This window comes from Pan paniscus, chromosome 9 (genome assembly GCF_029289425.2).
Source record: "Pan paniscus chromosome 9, NHGRI_mPanPan1-v2.0_pri, whole genome shotgun sequence".
Lineage (NCBI taxonomy): Eukaryota > Metazoa > Chordata > Mammalia > Primates > Hominidae > Pan > Pan paniscus.
Genome location: NC_073258.2, coordinates 63,801,860 through 63,820,463, shown reverse-complemented (window position 1 = coordinate 63,820,463; position 18,604 = coordinate 63,801,860). Strand labels below are relative to the sequence as shown.

Here is an 18,604-nt window from a genome sequence, read left to right as displayed (position 1 = left end):
GCTTCTCCTGGCTCAGCTGTTCTTTGCCATGGGTGTGTGTTGTGTGTGTGTTGGGGGTGTCTTTGAGAGGGAAAATAAAGGACAAAGGACAACGAAGGAGGTACAGATGGTTCTTGCCCTGGGAACAGCTTTATGAGATAGGCAGCCTGGACCCAGGCGGCTTGCTCCAGCTAGCCTTCTTGTGGGACCCAAACTGCTCCCCAGCTCCCAGTGGTGCTGGAGCTCAAGAACCATCTTGGCCCAGATTCATTCAAAGGAGTTGAGATGAGCTTTCTGGATGACTGGTGGCCTCCATAGGAAAGGGGAATGGGGGTGTTTCTTCCTCTGTTTCCCACCTCTTACTCCCCTCTCCCTTTTGTTTAAGGAATTCTGGAAGTTGCTAGCAGCCAGGGTAACATGTATACCCCCTTGGGGGTGGTGGTGGGGTTATAGGAGGATCCCCTCACCTAGCTGTGTGGTGTATTTGGCAGACGAGAATTCTACCACTGAACCACCCTAGCACCTCTGGGTGTATGTGTACAGCCTGCTGCTTCAGGATCCTCAAGGCCAGTCTCAGCAACTGCCTTGATATCCCGATCCACTGTAGCACTGTTTCCTGCCTTAAAGGTTTGGGACACTGAGATTAGATGCCTGAGCTGGGCCCATTAGAAGGAACACCTTAGGATAGAGAACAAGAAGTTCAGCCTGCTATGTGCTCCTTGGGCACTTCCTTTAGAGATGGGAAACAGCCTCAACAGTTGTGACTTGCTCAAGGTCAAAGACCTTGGTGTCTGCCTTAGGTCCACTGCTCTTTGCGCCATTCAAAGCTGTGGGCTGATAACCACAGCACAAGCTGCTGAGCCCATCTGATAGTCCTCTCCACCTCGTTATGGTCCCTGTCCCTAGGGCATCCCCAGCTCCCAGTAGTCCCTCCCTGTCCTGAGCCTACACCTCGGCGGTGTTGGGATGAACTGACAATTATACCAGGAGGGGGTTGACAGCATTCGCCCCCTCCAGTGTCTAAACTCAGTTACTGGCACTCGGTTTTGTCTTGTCGCACTGCTCTGAGGTGCGCCAGTGGCTCTGGCGCCTCCGGCGTACACCACGCAGCCCACTACTGCGGAAGGAATGGGCCTGGCTCCAGGGACCTCGTGGAGTCCGGAAGGTGCCCGGTGGTGGCAGAGCTCCCCAACCAGGGCTAGAAGCCGTCGCAGAACACCCGTTTTGCGGGAGGACAGGGGGCGGAGGGAGGGAGTAACAGCCCTGAAAAGGTTGGAAGTCCAGGGACAGCCCTGGGCTCCGTGGGGCAAAGAATTGGAAGCCGCCGATCCTCCGCCTTTATTCGTCGGGTAAATAAGGGTCGAGGGTACAGACGCACGGGTGTCTACTGCGGGGTGAAGGAGCTGCCGCAAGATGCCACCCGGCGCCGGCCTTTGTGGCTGCTGTCATGAATATTCACGATGCTTTGGGCCAATCAACGTCTGAACAGCTTAAAGCACACCAATCGGCTTACCGCATGCAGATAAGCATCGTAACGCGCGGCTTTTCCTAAAACGGGCGGGGACTGGACAGCGGCTAGAAACGGAACCCAGAGTCGAAGGAGCTTGCTTTCCGGAGGAGTGTGTCCGCGCAATTGAACGACTTTATGTCACTTCCTATCGGACCGGCGGAAGTTGCTTCCGAGCGCGTTGAGCTTTGGCGAAGTGGGTTCCGGCGGTGGCAGAGGTGCTTGTGTTTTTGTCGGTACAGGAGAGTCGCTATGGCGGCGGTGGATTCGGATGTCGAATCGCTGCCGCGTGGGGGGTTCCGCTGCTGCCTCTGCCACGTTACTACAGCCAACCGTAAGCGGTGGCTAGTGAGGGACCCGGGGGTGGTTGCGGGCTTTCGTCTTTTGATCCTGGCGAAAGTTAGGGTTATAGGTGGTCAGTCGTTCTTGTCAAGTTGATTGGTAGGGTCTCTCACCTCCGTTTTTCTCTGCAAGTCCGAGAGGATTTGGAGAGTCGGGAAAGTCCCACCACATTACACTCCTCAGTATATGAAATCTCCACAACGCAAGTTTAATTGTTTTATTACTTCTTTAACCATCATCTATTGGACATATGCTCTGTGCCTGGTATTCTGCTGATCTTTAGGTGGGGGAGGGGGGTTCAGAGATGAAGGAGCTCACCGTCTAGAGAATGAGAAAGTTTCAATGCTTTATAGATATGTTCGGAGAACTGTGGGACCACAGAGAATCAGTAACTAAATCAGAGAAGCCCTACAGAGGACCTACTCAAAGGAGGGGATGGATGAAATAGGTGTGGCATGAATGACTAGACCATAAGGTACCAGTGAGGAAGAGACAGAAGATGGGTTTGGAAAAATAGACAAGGTTCTTGTATGACAGACAAGGGGTTCACTGTAACTTCAAATTCCACTTTTTTTTTTTTTTTTTTTTGAGACAAGGTCTTGCTCTGTCACCCAGGCTGCAGTGCGGTGGTGTGATCTTGGCTCACTGCAGCCTCAACCTCCCGGGCTCAAACCATACCCCTGGCTAGCCTCCCAAGTAGTTGAGTCTACAGGTGTGCACCACCATACTTGGCTAATTTCTTTTTTTCTTTTTTTCTTTTTTTTTTGAGACAGAGTCTCACTCTGTCACCCAGGCTGGAGTGCAGTGGCACGATCTTGGCTCACTGCAAGCTCCACCTCCTGGGTTCACCCCATTCTCCTGCCTCAGCCTCCCATGTAGCCGGGACTACAGGCACCCGCCACCACGCCTGGCTAATTTTTTGTATTTTTTAGTAGAGACGAGGTTTCACCATGTTAGTCAGGATGGTCTCGATCTCCTGACCTCGTGACCCGCCCGCCTCGGCCTCCCAAAGTGCCGGGATTACAGGCCTGAGCCACCGCGCCCGGCCTACTTGGCAAATTTTTTAGTTTTTTGTAGAGATGGGTTTTCACCATGTTGCCTAGGCTGGTCTCCAATTCCTGGCCTCAAGCGATCTTCCCATCTTGGCCTCCCAAAGTGCTGGGATTACAGGCGTGAGCCAATGTGCCCAGCCCTACTTTTGAAGTCTGGAATCACAGTGTTCCCTAAACAGGGTTTACTTCCATTCTTCCTTTTCACTGTGAATGGCACTATCACTGTTCATCCAGTAAGCCAAGCCAGAAACCTAGGAGTCTTCTTTGGCCCCACATTTACTTTGGTGACATCAAGCAGCTAACTCAATAAAATAATAGCAATGGCTAGTTTTTCAACATTTATCGTGTACCAGACTCTCTCTGCCAAGTGATATATCTGAATAATACCTGTGTGTGAGGTGCTAGGTACTGTTATTTCCATTTTATATCTGAGGAAGTTGATGCACAGTGAGGCTTCATAACTTGACCAAGGTCTCACACAGCTTGACAGAGCTGGGATTTGAACTTGGGCAATGTAATTTCAGATCCTGCCTTTGACATCACTATATTATACCATGTCCAAAGATGATCCACAAAGTATTCCAGGATCCAAATTTTTTTAGTTCTTGTGTAGATGACCTGGATAAGTTACCTGTTAATTTGTTTCCAACTCTACCTAGCACAAATAGGTGGTTTAAGAAATACTTTACTATCACACTGTTCTTTAAGTAAAAATAAACAAAATACTTGTAGTGTAGCCAGTTCTCCTGGGAACCCTCGTCTCTACTAAAAATACAAAAATTAGCCGGGTGTGGTGACACGCGCCTGTAGTCCCACCTACTCATGAGGCTGAGGCAGGAGAATTTCTTGAACCTGGGAGGCAGACGTTGCAGTGAGTGGAGACTGCGCCACTGAACTCCAGCGGGGGCGACAGTGAGACTCTGTTTAAAAAAAATAAATTAAAAAAAAAAGAATGTACTATTTAGACAAATGTATAAGAGAGGAAGGTGAAAGGAGCCAGGACTTTGTTTATTCAAAGGTCACAGTTTCTGTGGCTTGGAAGGATCAGTAAGATTTAGGTATGCAGAGAGCAAAGGCAGACACGTCGAAGAGTGCTTTGCATGTTTTTGTCTCACACTTGTCTTTGCAGGACCCAGCCTTGATGCCCACTTGGGAGGCAGAAAGCACCGGCACCTGGTAGAACTACGAGCTGCGAGAAAGGCCCAGGGACTTCGAAGTGTGTTTGTCAGTGGCTTTCCCAGGGATGTGGATTCTGCTCAGCTCTCTGAGTACTTCCTAGCATTTGGACCTGTGGCCAGTGTTGTCATGGACAAGGACAAGGTAAAGTGAATGGCTCTCGGGTTAAAGAATGAATCAGTGCTGGGCGCGATGGCTCACGCCTGTAATCCCATCACTTTGGGAGGCTGAGGCAGGCGGATTACCTGAGGTTAGGAGTTTGAGACCAGCCTGGCCAACATGGTGAAACCCCATCTCTACTAAAAATAAAAAATTAGCTGGGCGTGATGGCGCATGCCTGTAGTCCCAGCTACTTGGGATGCTGAGGCAGGAGAATCGCTTGAACCCGGGAGGTGGAGGTTGCAGCGAGCTGAGATCGTGCCACTGTGCTCCAGCCTGGATTACAGAGCGAGACTCCGTCTTAAGAAAAAAAAGAATGAATCAGATGTGCTGTGTACCAAAGAGACGAGAGAGAAACCAACAGCCTCTTTGAGCTGGTTCCTAATGTGGCTTATTCTTGATGGACATCACAGTACTTGGGCTAGACCAGCTTTGGGAGCTTCTCACACCTCCCCCACCCCTTGAATTTTTATTTTTATTATTATATTTTTGAGTGCAGTGGCACAATCTCAGCTCACTGTGACGTCTACCTCCTGGGTTCCAGCAATTCTCACACCTTAGCCACCCAAGCAACTGAGATTACGGGCGCGTGCCCCCACGCCCAGCTAATTTTTGTATTTTTAGTAGAGACAGGGTTTCACCATGTTGGCCAGGCTGGTCTCGAACTCCTGACCTCAGGTGATCCGTGCACCTCAACCTCCCCAAATGCTGGGATTACGGGCGTGAGCCACTGCTCCCAGTCCCACCCTTTGGATTTTATCACTTCACCAGAGTTAGTCACTGGGGGATTTTTTTGTGTGTGTCATCTATTGATTCAGTGAATTCTTTGCCAAATATTTATTCACAGCTAACTTTGTACTAGGCGCTATGCTTAGGGCTGCATTCTGAGTAGTGAATGGGATAGATATGGTCCCTGCTCTCACAGAGCCTATAGTCTAGAGGAGAAAGTAAACAATTAAGTAATTATAGTGAAAGTTGGTGCTTAAAGACAACATACCATTGGATCAACTCCACAAGAACCTGGTTGATAAACCAGTTAGCAGTTTATTAACTTACACTGAGGGTACTAAGGTTGTTTGGTTAGAACACCCTGTCCTTTGGAGAGTGTTAGATAAACAAGCTTGTGCTTTTTGTGTTGCTTCCCTGTAGGTTTTGGTCCCTTGAAAAAAGTTCACTGTTGAGGTGCTGTGTTCCTTGGTCATACTGTGGTTCTGAGGCTGTACTCTTGTTATGTAGGCATGGCTTAGGTGATCCAAAATATCCCTTTGCAGCCCAGGTTATCTTTTAGAATGGGATGGAGCCTGTGTTTGTTAGGGATTGCATTCAGCAACCAAACTACAAATGGCTTAAACAATAGGAATTTAGTTTTTCTCATGTAACAAGAAGTCCAGACCTGGACAGTTCAGGGCTTTGCTGTTTTCCTGCTCTGCCATTATTGGTATGTGGCTCTTCATAGTTACGATACTGCTGCCCCATATCTTCAGAAAAGAAGAAGGGGCAGGTTGTAGGGCAGAGTATAAAAGGTTAGTGTCGGCCAGGTCCAGTGGCTCACGCCTGTAATCCCAGCACTTGGGTAGGCTGGGGCGGGTGGATCATGTGAGGTCGGGAGTTCGAGATCAGCCTGACCAACATGGAGAAACCCCGTCTCTACTAAAAATACAAAATTAGCGGGGCGTGGTGGCACATGCCTGTAATCCCAGCTACTCGGGAGGCTGAGGCAGGAGAATTGCTTGAACCCGGGAGGCGGAGGCTGCCTTGAGCCGACATCGGGCCATTGCATTCCAGCCTGGGCAACAAGAGCGAAACTCCATCTCATAAAAAAAGGTTAGTGTCAGCTGAGTTTGAGTCCCCTCCTCTATTTTTTTTCCTTTTATTCTGAGAAAAATGCCTTTTCTTTTTCCTTTTTTTTTTTTTTTTTTTTGAGAGGGAGTTTTTTTGTGGTAGAATTCTGGCCACTGAGATATAAGTAGAAGTTTACTGAGGAGGCCTTTAGAAAAAGTACTTCTCTCGACTGGGCACAGTGGCTTACACCTGTAATCCCAGCACTTTGGGAGACTGAGGTGGGAGGATCACCTAAGGTCAGGAGTTCGAGACCAGCCTGGCCAACATGGCGAAACCCCATCTCTACTAAAAATACAAAAATTAGCTGGGTGTGGTGGCAGGCGCCTGTAATCCCAGCAAGCGATTCTCCCGCCTCAGCCTCCCGAGTAGCTGGGACTGCAGGCGCGTGCCACCACACCCGGCTAATTTTTGTATTTTTAGTAGAGACCAGGTTTCACCATGTTCACCAGGCTGGTCTCGAACTTCTGACCTCAGGTGATCCGCCTACCTCGGCCTCTCAAAGTGCTGGGATTACAGGTGTGAACTACTGTGCCTGGCCTAATTTTTTGTATTTTTAGTAGAGACAGGATTTCTCCATGTTGGCCATGCTGGTCTTGAACTCCTGGCCTCAAGTGATCCGCCCACCTCAGCCACACAAACTGCTGGGATTACAGGCATAAGCCACTGTGCTCCGCCTAATGATTAACATTTTTATTGAGGAACTACTGTGCATCAATTGTGTGCTAAGCACATTATGTACACTTGCATCTGATCTCCACAACATTCCCTTAAGGGAAATGGTCAGTAGGCAGTTGGAGATTTGGGAGTTTAAGACACTGCTTGTGAGGCAGTTACAAGTTACTTAACCTCTTTGAGTTTCAGTTTCTTAATTTGTAAAATGGAAATAATAATACATACTTCGTAGGTGTCTTATGAGCCTCAGACATCGTTTGTGTGAACTGCTTAGTTTATAATAAGCCCTCAACAAATAGTAACTCTAGCTATGGATGGTGGTGTTGAGAGGACAAAAATGGCAAGGACACGGGCTCCTTATTTTTATTTATTTATTTATTTGAGAAGGAGTTTTGCCCTTGTTGCCCAGGCTGGAATGCAGTGGCGCGAACTTGGCTTGGGGCGATCTCAGCTCACCGCAACCTCTGGCTCCCGGGTTCAAGTGATTCTCCTGCCTCAGCCTCCCGAGTAGCTGGGATTACAGGCATGCGCCACCGCGCCTGGCTAATTTTGTATTTTTAGTAGAGATGGGGTTTCTCCATGTTGCTGGTCTGGAATTCCCGACCTCAGGTGATCCGCCTGCCTCGGCCTCCCAAAGTGCTGGGATTACAGGCTGGGATTACAGGCGTGAGCCACCGTGCCCGGCCTGTTTATTTATTTTTGAGGTGGAGTCTCATTCTGTCTCCCAGGCTGGAGTGCAGTGGCGCAATCTTGGCTCACTGCAACCTCTGCCTCCTGAGTAGCTGGGTTTACAGGCGCCTGCCACCATGCCCGGCTAATTTTTGTATTTTTAGTAGAGACGGGTTTCACCATGTTGGCCAGGCTGGTCTGGAACTCCTGGCGTCACATGATCTGCCCGCCTTAGCCTCCCAGGGTGCTGGGATTACATGCATGAGCTACCACGCCCAGCTGACACAGTCTTCTGAATCTGCCAGTCCTGCCCTCCCTGATGCCTTCTGTGAGGTTTTGGAGAAAAATAGGAGCACAGACAGGCCCAGTGAAAGAGACTCTTAATTTCCATCTGGGGCTTTGGTTACAAACTTGGTGGTGTACTGCAGTCTGGTAAACTGTGGTTTATTAGAGTCAGAAGACTGGCCTGGGCAGGTCCAAGTAGCTACCTTTGTCCTTGGTCTCACTTCAGTTCTTTGCTGTGTTTGGCATAGGGGTAAAAGTAAGTCTGCGCATGGTGGTGCGCCCCTATCATCCCAGCTACTGAGGAGGCTGAGGCGGGAGGTTCGCTTGAGCCCAGGAATTCAAAGCTACAGTGAGCTATAATCACATCACTGCACTCCAGTCTTGGTGACAGAGCAAAATCCTGTCTTTAAAAAAAGAAGGGTGTGGCCGGGCCAGGTGGCTCACACCTGTAATCCCAGCACTTTGGGAGGCTGAGGTGGGTAGATCACCTGAGGTCAGGAGTTTGAGACCAGCCTAGCCAACATGGTGAAACTGTCTCTACTAAAAATACAAAAAAATTAGCTGGGCGTAGTGGCAGATTCCTGTAATCCCAGCTACTCGGGAGACTGAGGCAGGAGAATTGCTTGAACCCGAGAGGCGGAGGTTGGAGTGAGCCGAGATCGTGCCACTGCACTCCAGCCTGGGCAACAGAGCGAGACTCCTTCTCAAAAAAAAAAAGTAAAATAAAATAAATAGTATACAATTCATTGGTTGGTTATTTACTATTGGGTAAAAAAATAAATAAACAAAAAGTATACAATTGGCTGGGCATGGTGGCTCATGGCCTGTAATCCCAGCACTTTGGGAGGCCGAGGCAGGTGGATCACCTAAGGTTAGGAGTTGGAGACCAGCCTGGCCAACATGGTGAAACCCCATCTCTACTAAAAATACAAAAAATTACCTGGGTGTGGTGGTGGGCACCTATAATCCTAGCTACTCGGGAGGCAGAAAGCAGGAGAATCACTTGAACCTGGGAGGCAGAGGTTGCTGTGAGCCAAGATCGTGCCACTGCACTCCAGCCTGGGTGACAGAGCGAAACTCCATCTCAAAAAAAAAAAAAAAAAGTATACAATTTAGGGGTGGGTGTGGTGGCTGATACCTGTAATCCCAGCCCTCTGGGAGGCCGAGGTGGGAGGATCACTTGAGATCAGGAGTTTGAGACCAGCCTGGCTAACGTGGTGAAACCACATCTCTATTAAAAATACAAAAATTAGCCAGGTGTAGTGGTGCGTGTCTTTGATTCCAGCTACTAGGGAGGCTGAGGTAGGATAATTGCTTGAACCCCAGGAGGCAGAGGTAATAATGAGCCGAGAGTGTGCCACTGTACTCAAGTCTGAGCGACAGAGACACTCTGTCTCAAAAAAAAAAAAAAAAAAATACAATTCACTGAGTGTTAGTATATTCACAGGGTTCTTCAACCCTCATGACTGATTCCAGAATGTTTTCACCACTCCAAAAAGAAACGCCTTATCCTTTCTTGGTTACTTCCCATTTGTGATTTAGGCCTGTGTACTGGTGAAGCCATCCTCCTGGTTGAGTTAATTGTTATGTATGGTGTGAGGTAAAGGTTCAACATCATTGTTTTGCATGTGGCTATCCAGTTGTCCCAGCACAATTTGTTGACAAGACTGTTCTTTCCCCATTGAATCTTCTTGACACCGTTGTTCAAAATCAGTTGACCAAAGATGTGTGAGTTTCTTTCAGGGTCTCAATTCCATTCCCTTCATCTGAATGTCTATCTTTATGCTAGCACCACTCTGTCTTGGTGCTACCTTACTGTAGCAGGAACCCTTTCATAAACAAGATGAGGGTCCAGCTTTACCATTGGAGGATATAAAAGAATATGGACTTTTTTCCCTAAAGCAGTCCTGTTTTTCCTCTTCTTTTTTTTTCTTTTTGAGACGGAGATTCGCTCTTGTTGTCCAGACTGGACAGACTGGAGTACAATGCACAATCTCGGCTCACAGTAACCTCCGCCTCCCGGGTTCAAGCAATTGCCTCCTGAGTAGCTGGGATTACAGGCATGTACCACCATATCTGGCTGATTTTGTATTTTTAGTGGAGATGGGGTTTTGCCATGTTGGTCAGGCTGGTTTTGAACTCCTGACCTCAAGTGATCCACCCGCCTAGGCCTCCCAAAGTGTTGAGATTAGGCGTGAGCTACTGTGCCCGGCGTTTTTCCTCTTCTTGCTAATATTTTACCTTTAAAAAAATATGGCCAGTGAATATCATTGAACTCACCAACTTACAACAATATAGTTGTTCTATTGCTGTTATTCCTAGATAGTGAGTTCTTGAAGACAGGGTTTATGAGTTTGTATTTATGCCTCGCACAGTGTTTATTACATGAATTGATTTTTTTTTTTTTTTTTTTTTGGAGACAGAGTCTCCCACTGTCACCCAGGCTGGAGTGCAGTGGCGCCATCTCAGCTCACTGCAAGCTCCGCCTCCTGGGTTCATGCCATTCTCCTGCCTTAGCCTCCCTAGTAGCTGGGACTACAGGCGCCCACCACCACGCCTGGCTAATTTTTTGTATTTTTAGTAGAGACGGGGTTTCACCATGTTAGCCAGGATGGTCTCTATCTCCTGACCTCGTGATCCACCCACCTCGGCCTCCTAAAGTGCTGGGATTACAGGCGTGAGCCACTGCACCCAGCTGCATGAATTGATTTTTTAAAAGATTTTTAAAGTGGACTCATTCTGTTACATGGATCCTTAATAAATGTTTAAAAAAATTCTAATTATATCAGGAAAAGTTATAGGGTGGGTCATAGTGTAATCACATCACTGGGAAGAGTAGGGGACAAATAATGTAGATAAAATGAGGTTTTTAGAGGCAGACTGGGGTGAGAGTAAAATGTGTGGAATAGGAGTGAGGGAAAGAATTGTTTTTCTACTTTTTTTTGAGACAGGGTCTCGCTGTCTCTCAGGCTGGTGTGTAGTGGTGCAATCACAATCACAGCTCACTGCAGCCTCAACATCCTGGGCCCAAGTGATGCTCTTACCATAGCCTCCCAAGTAATTGGAACTACAGGTGTGTGCTGCCATGCCTGGCTAATTTTCTTTTTCTTTTCTTTTTTTTTTTTTTTTGAGACAGGGTGTGGTTGTGTCACCCAGACTGGAGTGCAGCGGTGTGATCTTGGCTCATTGCAATCTCAGCCCCCGGGCTCAAGCAATCCTCCCATCTCTTCCTCTCCAGTAGCTGGGATTACCTGGCTAATTTAAAAAAATTGTACTGGCCAGGTGCAGTGGCTCACACCTGTAATCCCAGCACTTTAGGAGGCCGAGTTTAGGAGTTTAGGAATTAGAGACCAGCCTAGCCAACATGGTGAAACCCCATTTTTACTGAAAATACAAAAATTAGCTGGGCATGGTGGCATGTGCCTGTATGTAATCCCAGCTACTAGGGAGGCTGAGGCAGGAGAATCGCTGGAACCTGGGAGGCAGAGGTTGCAGTGAGCCGAGATCACCCCGCTGCACTCCAGCCTGGGTGACAGAGTAAGACTCCATCTCAAAAAAAAAAAAATTGTTTGTAGAGATGGGATCTCACTATGTTGCCCTGGTTGGTCTCCAACTCCTGGGCTCAAGCAGTTCTCCTGCCTCAGCCTCCCAAAGTGCTGGGATTACAGGCATGAGTCACTGCACCTGGCTGAAAATTGCTTTTCTAGATATGTCCCCTGTTATTATGAAAACAGCAAGCAAATATTCTCAATTTATGGGATAGTCTCCATTTCAAATATTCTCATCCACTGTAGATCACGTGCTTAGATTCTTGGTTCCAAAATCATCATCTCTGCCCCTGTTGTTTACCAGGGAGTGTTTGCCATTGTGGAGATGGGGGACGTGGGTGCTCGAGAGGCTGTCTTGTCACAGTCCCAGCACAGCCTGGGAGGACATCGCCTGCGTGTCCGCCCACGGGAGCAGAAGGAGTTCCAGAGCCCGGCCTCCAAATCCCCCAAAGGAGTGGCCCCCGACAGTCACCAGCTGGCCAAAGCGCTAGCTGAGGCTGCAGACGTGGGGGCACAAATGATAAAGCTTGTGGGGCTGAGGGAGTTGTCCGAGGCTGAGCGGCAGCTTCGCAGCCTAGTGGTGGCCCTGATGCAGGAGGTCTTCACAGAGTTCTTCCCTGGTAAGTTACCTCCCCTACTATGTCTGAGCCCTCCCTGGCCTTTGCTCTCCTGTGTCTGTATCCTCAGTCCTTCCTCCGCTAGAGGTGTTTGGTTGCTCTTCCATCTTTGTGCTCTGTTTTGTTCTTCCCCCTGCTCCTCCCTAACTTCTCTTGACCTTTCTTCTCTGCTCGGCACCCAGGCTGTGTGGTCCACCCTTTTGGCTCTTCCATAAATAGCTTCGATGTCCATGGCTGTGATCTTGACCTCTTCTTGGATCTGGGTGACTTGGAAGAGCCCCAGGTGAGTGAGTGTCCCAGGGAGGCAGCTGGGAAAAGTCCATGAGAATGGCCATGTGACTGTGGGCAAGTCCTTTAGCTCTCCATGTCTTAGTTCCTCATCTACAATGCAGATTATAGGACCTACCTGAAAGAGTTTATTGTAATTGGAGAGATGTGAATATGGATGAGTATTAGATAGGATGAAGATGAACTGACAGGGCCAGGCGCAGTGGCTCGCGCCTGTAATCCCAGCACTTTGGGAGGCTGAGGTAGGTGGATCACCTGAGGTCAGGAGTTCAAGACCAGCCTGGCCAACATATAGTGAAACCCCCATCTCTACTAAAAAAAAATACAAAAATTAGCTGGGTGTGGTGGTGTACACCTGTAGTCCCAGCTACTTGGGAGGCCGAGGCAGGAGAATCACTTGAACCCGGGAGGCAGAGGTTGCAGTGAGCCGAGATTGTGCCACTGCACTCCAGCCTGGGCGACAGAGGGAGACTCCTCAAAAAAAAAAAAAAAAAAAAAAAAAAAAAAAGAATTGACATGGATACCTGGCAGTCATAACAAAAAAAAAAATTTCAAAATGGTGTGTGCAATATGATCTTATTTTGGAAAAAATATATTTAAAATTATACAATAAGGTCCTTTTAGTTTTGCTTATGTGTATTTTCTTTTTTTTTTTTTTTTGAGAGACAGTCTAACTCTGTCACCCAAAATGGAGTACAGTGCTGTGATCTCGGCTCACTGCAACCTCCACCTCCTGGGTTCAAGTGATTCTCGTGCCTCAGCCTCCCAAGTAGCTCGGAATACAGGCACACGCCACCATGCCTGGCTAATTTTTTGTATTTTTAGTAGAGATGGGATTTCTTCATGTAGGCCAGACTGGTCTTGGACTCCTGGCCTCAAGTGATCCACCCACCTTGGCCTCCCAAAGTGCTGGGATTACAGGAATGAGCTACCATGCCCGGCCACTTACCTGTATTTTCTAACATCTAATGTACAGATTCTTTTTAGGAAAGGATTATTATTATTACTTAGAAATAGGGTCTCACTATGTTTCCCAGGCTGGTCTCGAACTCCTGGGCTCAAGGAATCCTCCTGCCTCATTCTCCCAAATTGTTGGGATTACAGGTATAAGCCCCCATGCCCAGCCTATTATTATTTTCAAAAAATAGACTTGGCCGGGCGCAGTGGTTCACGCCTGTGTAATGCCAGCACTTTGGGAGGCCAAGGCAGGTGGATCACCTGAGGTCAGGAGTTTGAGACCAGTCTGGCCAACATGGTGAAATGCTGTCTCTACTAAAAATACAAAAATCAGCCGGGTATGGTGGCACGCACCTGTAATCCCAGCTACTCAGGAGGCTGAGGCAGGAGAGACAGCTTGAACCCAGGAGGCGGAGGTTGCAGTGAGCCGAGATCGCGCCACTGCACTCCAGCCTGGATGACAGATTGAGACTCCATCTCAAAAAAAAAAAAAAAAAAAAAATAGACTTTATTTTTTAGAGCAGTGTTAGATTCACAGCAAAAGTGAGCAGAAAGTAGTTTCTATATGCCTGCTGCCCCCGCAACAGGAGTTTTAAAATGTTTTATCATTCTTTTTATCTTTCTCTACACACACACTCTCTATTTATATTTTCTGAATCATCTGAGAGAAGGTTGCATGTATCACATTCCTTTACCCCTCAATACTTCAATGTGTGTTATGCAAGAACAAAGGTATTCTAGTGTAAAGGTATTCTAGTGTATAACCACAGTACCATTATCAAGTTGAGGAAATGTTACACTGACACAGATGTAAACCTTTACAGACTTTACAGTCCATACTCTAATTTGGTCAGCTGTCCTGTCAATGGACTGTTACAGTTTCTCTTTAGTCTGTAATAGTTCCTCTGTTTTTGTCTTTCACGACAATGACATTTTTTGCAGAGGTAGACCTTTTATTTTATAGAATTAAAAGGTTATCTTTAAAAAAAAAAAAAGGGTTCCTGTGAAGATTAAATGAGTTAATATGTATAAAGACCTTAGAATAGAGCTGAATAAGCTGGAAGTAATATTATCTTGAGAGATCCCTGCTTAGGGAACAGCAGAAACATTTCACTCAGTTCATTTCTGTCCACAGCCAGTCCCAAAGGCTCCAGAATCTCCATCGCTGGACTCGGCCCTGGCTTCCCCACTGGACCCTCAAGCCCTGGCCTGCACCCCAGCTTCCCCTCCAGATTCACAACCTCCTGCTTCTCCCCAGGATTCTGAAGCCCTGGACTTTGAAACCCCTTCCTCCTCCCTGGCGCCCCAAACTCCGGACTCTGCCTTGGCCTCCGAGACCCTTGCTTCTCCCCAGTCTCTGCCTCCAGCTTCACCACTGCTAGAGGACAGGGAAGAGGGGGACCTGGGGAAGGCCCCGGAACTAGCAGAGACCCCAAAGGAGGAGAAAGCAGAGGGGGCAGCAATGCTGGAGCTGGTGGGATCCATTCTCCGGGGCTGTGTCCCTGGGGTGTATCGAGTCCAAACTGTGCCCTCTGCCCGGCGCCCTGTGGTCAAGTTCTGTCATCGGCCTTCAGGTCTCCACGGTGACGTCTCCCTCAGTAACCGGTACCTTTCTTTTTTTTGAGACGACATTTCACTCGTTGCCCAGGCTGGAGTACAATGGTGCCATCTTGGCTCTCCGCAACCTCTGCCTCCCAGGTTGAAGTGATTCTCCTGCCTCAGCCTCCCAAGTAGCTGGGATTACAGGCATGCGCCACCACGCCGGGCTAATTTTGTATTTTTAGTAGAGACGGGGTTTCTCCATGTTGGTCAGGCTGGTCTCGAACTCCCGACCTCAGGTGATCACCTGCCTCGGCCTCCCAAAGTGCTGGGACTACAGGCTTGAGGCACCGTACCTTTCTTTGGGGCAGGCCAGCTGAGAATTCTGGGATGGGCCAGGAGAGTCTGGCTTGGGAAACTCCTGCACCTGCCAAGTCTCAAGTTTGTCCTTGTTTGGGACCATCCCTCTTTCTGTCCCTTATCTCCTCCTGCCTGGCTTCCATTTCAGTGTTTGTAAAGTGTGTTCCTTAGAATACTACTTTTTTTTTTTTGTAAGACGGAGATTTACTCTTGTTGCCCAGGCTGGAGTGCAATGGCGCGATCTCAGCTCACTGGATCCTCCGCCTCCCAGGTTCAAGCAATTCTCCTGCCTCAGCCTCCCGAGTAGCTGGGATTACAGGCATGTGCCACCACACCCGGCTAATTTTGTATTTTTAGTAGAGATGGGATTTCGCTGTGTTGCCCAGGCTGATCTCGAACTCTTGACCTCAGGTGATCTGCCCGCCTCGGCCTCCCAAAGTGCTGGGATTACAGGCGTGAGGCACCGCGCCCTAGAATACTACTTTCAAGGGATGTAGAAAAGAGCTCTGCGTTGAATAAATTTGGGAAATTCAAAATTAGATGCAAAAAGGTTTCTCCATTTCCTCCCTTCGCCCCTTGCCCTCTCTCCTTTCCTTCCTTCCTCTCTCTTTTCCTGTCTTTGTTTCTTTGCATAGTAAAGGCTCTGGGCAGTCTTTTTTTTTTTTTTTTTTTTCTGACATGGGATGTTGCTCTGTCACCCAGGCTGGAGTGCAGTGGTGTGACCATGGCTCATGAACAGTCTTATAATAATGTGCTGTGAATGTCCAGGATGGGCGTACAGGATGAAGTGTTTCCCGAACTCCTTTGTCCTTTCGCACACTGTCTCACAAGATCAGTGAGCAACATTTGGGGAAACTGTTCTGGCCTTATTCCAGCTGGCCCCAGTTATGCAAGTCTGGAATGAAAGCTGGGGGTGGTAGGTTCTGACATCCCCAAGCCCTAACACCCTTGTCCCTGCTTTGTCCCAGGCTGGCCCTGCATAACTCCCGTTTCCTGAGTCTCTGCTCTGAGCTGGATGGTCGAGTCCGGCCCCTCGTGTACACCCTCCGCTGCTGGGCTCAGGGTCGGGGGCTGTCAGGTGAGAATGGATCAGGACAGACTTGGGGCTGAGTTGGTCTCAGGACAAAGGTAGGGATTCAGAGAGAGAAGGGAGGTCAGAATGGGCACCGGGGTTGAGAAAACTGCCAGTGAGGGGATTAGAAGCACCTCTGATCTAACCGGAATTATTGCTTATTTACCCAGGGAGTGGCCCCCTTCTCAGTAACTACGCCCTGACCTTGCTGGTGATCTATTTTCTTCAGACCAGGGACCCTCCTGTGTTGCCCACTGTGTCCCAGCTCACCCAGAAAGCAGGTACTCGGCCTAGCCTCCACCCTCTCCATCTTGTTAGTTTCCTCTCTCTTCTTCATCACACTTAGATACACAAAGCAGCTCTGTGAATGAGATCTCTCTACCCCCACCCTCAATCTCCTTGCTTCCAGACTGACTCTCACCTTATTTACTTTCACAGGAGAGGGGGAACAGGTGGAAGTCGATGGCTGGGACTGCAGTTTCCCCAGGGATGCCTCAAGACTGGAGCCCAGCACAAATGTGGAGCCCCTCAGTGAGTTTGGGGAGCCTGGTAGAGGGCTAGTAATGATATTCATCAACAGTAGGTAACATATATCACACTAACTGTGTGCCAGGCATGGTTCTCACAGAAAGCCTGTGAGATACCTAATATTATTACTGCTATTTTACAGATGAAGAAACCATGTTTGGGAGCAATTAAGTGACTTGCCCAAGGTTACACTGGCTAGCAAGGAGCAGCAGCATCTGGGCAAGGACATCATGTGGGGGCAGGGAGAGAGGTTTGACCTCTTGTTTATAGGGATCAGAGAAGCCTAGCTTCCTGGGACTCTGCTGAGCCCCTTGGAAGGGAAAAAGTCCTGCTAAGGAAATGGCTCTGGTGCAGGACCTGTATCAGTTCTGGCCTCTAAGTGACCCCCCTTTCCCCACTCTTCCTCCTCCTCCAGGTTCCCTGCTAGCCCAGTTCTTCTCCTGTGTATCTTGTTGGGATCTTCGTGGCTCCCTGCTGTCCCTGCGGGAGGGTCAGGCACTGCCTGTGGCAGGGGGCCTGCCTTCTAATCTCTGGGAGGGTCTGCGCCTTGGCCCCCTGAATCTCCAGGACCCTTTTGACCTGAGTCACAATGTCGCAGCCAATGTGACCAGCCGGGTGGCTGGGCGCCTACAGAACTGCTGCCGAGCAGCAGCCAATTACTGCCGAAGCCTCCAGTACCAGCGCCGTTCCTCCCGGGGTCGGGACTGGGGGCTGCTCCCTCTTCTGCAGCCCAGCTCCCCCAGCTCCCTGCTCTCTGCTACGCCGATCCCTTTACCCCTTGCACCCTTCACCCAGCTCACTGCTGCCCTGGTGCAGGTATTCAGGGAAGCACTGGGGTGCCATATAGAACAGGGAACCAAGAGAACGCGGTCAGAAGGAGGTGGAACTGGGGAGTCCTCTCAGGGAGGGACAAGCAAAAGACTCAAAGTAGATGGACAGAAAAACTGCTGTGAGGAGGGGAAAGAGGAGCAGCAGGGATGTGCAGGGGACGGTGGGGAAGACAGGGTAGAAGAGATGGTTATAGAGGTTGGAGAGATGGTGCAGGACTGGGCCATGCAGAGCCCTGGGCAGCCAGGGGACCTGCCCCTGACCACTGGAAAGCATGGAGCCCCTGGAGAAGAGGGGCAGCCCAGCCACGCAGCCCTGGCAGAGCGGGGGCCCAAGGGACATGAGGCAGCCCAAGAATGGTCTCAGGGTGAGGCAGGGAAGGGGGCATCCCTGCCCTCCTCAGCGAGCTGGCGCTGTGCCTTGTGGCACCGAGTGTGGCAAGGGCGGCGGCGAGCCCGTAGACGCTTGCAGCAGCAAACCAAGGAAGGAGCTGGAGGTGGCGCTGGCACAAGAGCAGGGTGGCTGGCGACTGAGGCTCAGGTCACCCAGGAACTGAAAGGACTGAGTGGTGGCGAAGAGAGGCCAGAAACTGAGCCCCTGCTGAGCTTTGTGGCGTCTGTCTCCCCGGCTGACCGAATGCTCACTGTGACCCCGCTCCAGGATCCCCAAGGCCTGTTCCCTGATCTCCATCATTTCTTACAGGTTTTCCTCCCTCAAGCAATTCGACATCTCAAGTGAAGACATGGCCCCTGAAGGGCAATAAAGCTGCTAGTTTATTAATACAGTCTCCCGTTTCCTTTCATTTCCATCTGGTCATAATCCTCCTTCCCCTCCCCCAGAACTTCCTGCAGCTGCTCCTGTCTGACCCCGAACATGGGTCTCTCCCTGTTGCTCTCCACCCCACCAGCTTCTCCTTCCTACAGTTCGCACAGCTCGAGGGGAGTGCGGGGGCAGCACCGCGCGTGGCACCTGGCACCCGCGCAGAGTTCCTGAATGGCAGAGCGGTGGGTGGCTTCAGCAGTACTGAGAAGAGCCAGGTTTGCCTCCACATTCTTCCTGTCGCCTCAGATTTATGCGCACAAGGACGGAGATTTGCGTTCAGGGTTCTTCATTCTCTCCTTTAAACGAGGAGAGTTCATCCCGTCCTTAAACTGGGTAAGAGATTTCAAACCTGAACATCGGTC

At 49.4% G+C, this 18,604-nt stretch overlaps 1 protein-coding gene across 5 annotated transcripts; it reads left to right on the top strand.

Annotated features, from left to right (window-relative positions):
* The first annotated feature begins 1,368 nt into the window (after nt 1-1,368).
* On the top strand, nt 1,369-18,544 carry TUT1 (terminal uridylyl transferase 1, U6 snRNA-specific). 5 transcript variants are annotated; one of them, XM_055094415.1, is made up of 9 exons: nt 1,369-1,820; nt 4,010-4,200; nt 11,536-11,851; nt 12,031-12,131; nt 14,229-14,698; nt 15,961-16,070; nt 16,235-16,345; nt 16,503-16,595; nt 18,123-18,544. In XM_055094415.1, exons 1-9 carry the CDS (start codon nt 1,625-1,627, stop codon nt 18,542-18,544), a joined length of 2,010 nt encoding a protein of 669 aa, XP_054950390.1. In that variant the 5' UTR covers nt 1,369-1,624. The 5 variants fall into 5 exon arrangements, with proteins under 5 accessions (XP_054950390.1, XP_034788685.1, XP_003828536.1 ...); XM_034932794.3 differs by having other exon boundaries at nt 16,294-16,345; nt 17,008-18,200; XM_003828488.4 differs by having other exon boundaries at nt 17,008-18,200.
* The last annotated feature ends 60 nt before the right edge of the window (nt 18,545-18,604 follow it).

Coding starts and splice junctions, on each gene's coding strand:
- TUT1 (XM_003828488.4), top strand. CDS start 1,625: ATGTCACTTCCTATCGGACCGGCGGAAGTTGCTTCCGAGCGCGTTGAG. Junction 4,201..11,535: donor TTGTCATGGACAAGGACAAG/GTAAAGTGAATG, acceptor GTTGTTTACCAG/GGAGTGTTTGCCATTGTGGA. Junction 11,852..12,030: donor CTTCACAGAGTTCTTCCCTG/GTAAGTTACCTC, acceptor CTCGGCACCCAG/GCTGTGTGGTCCACCCTTTT.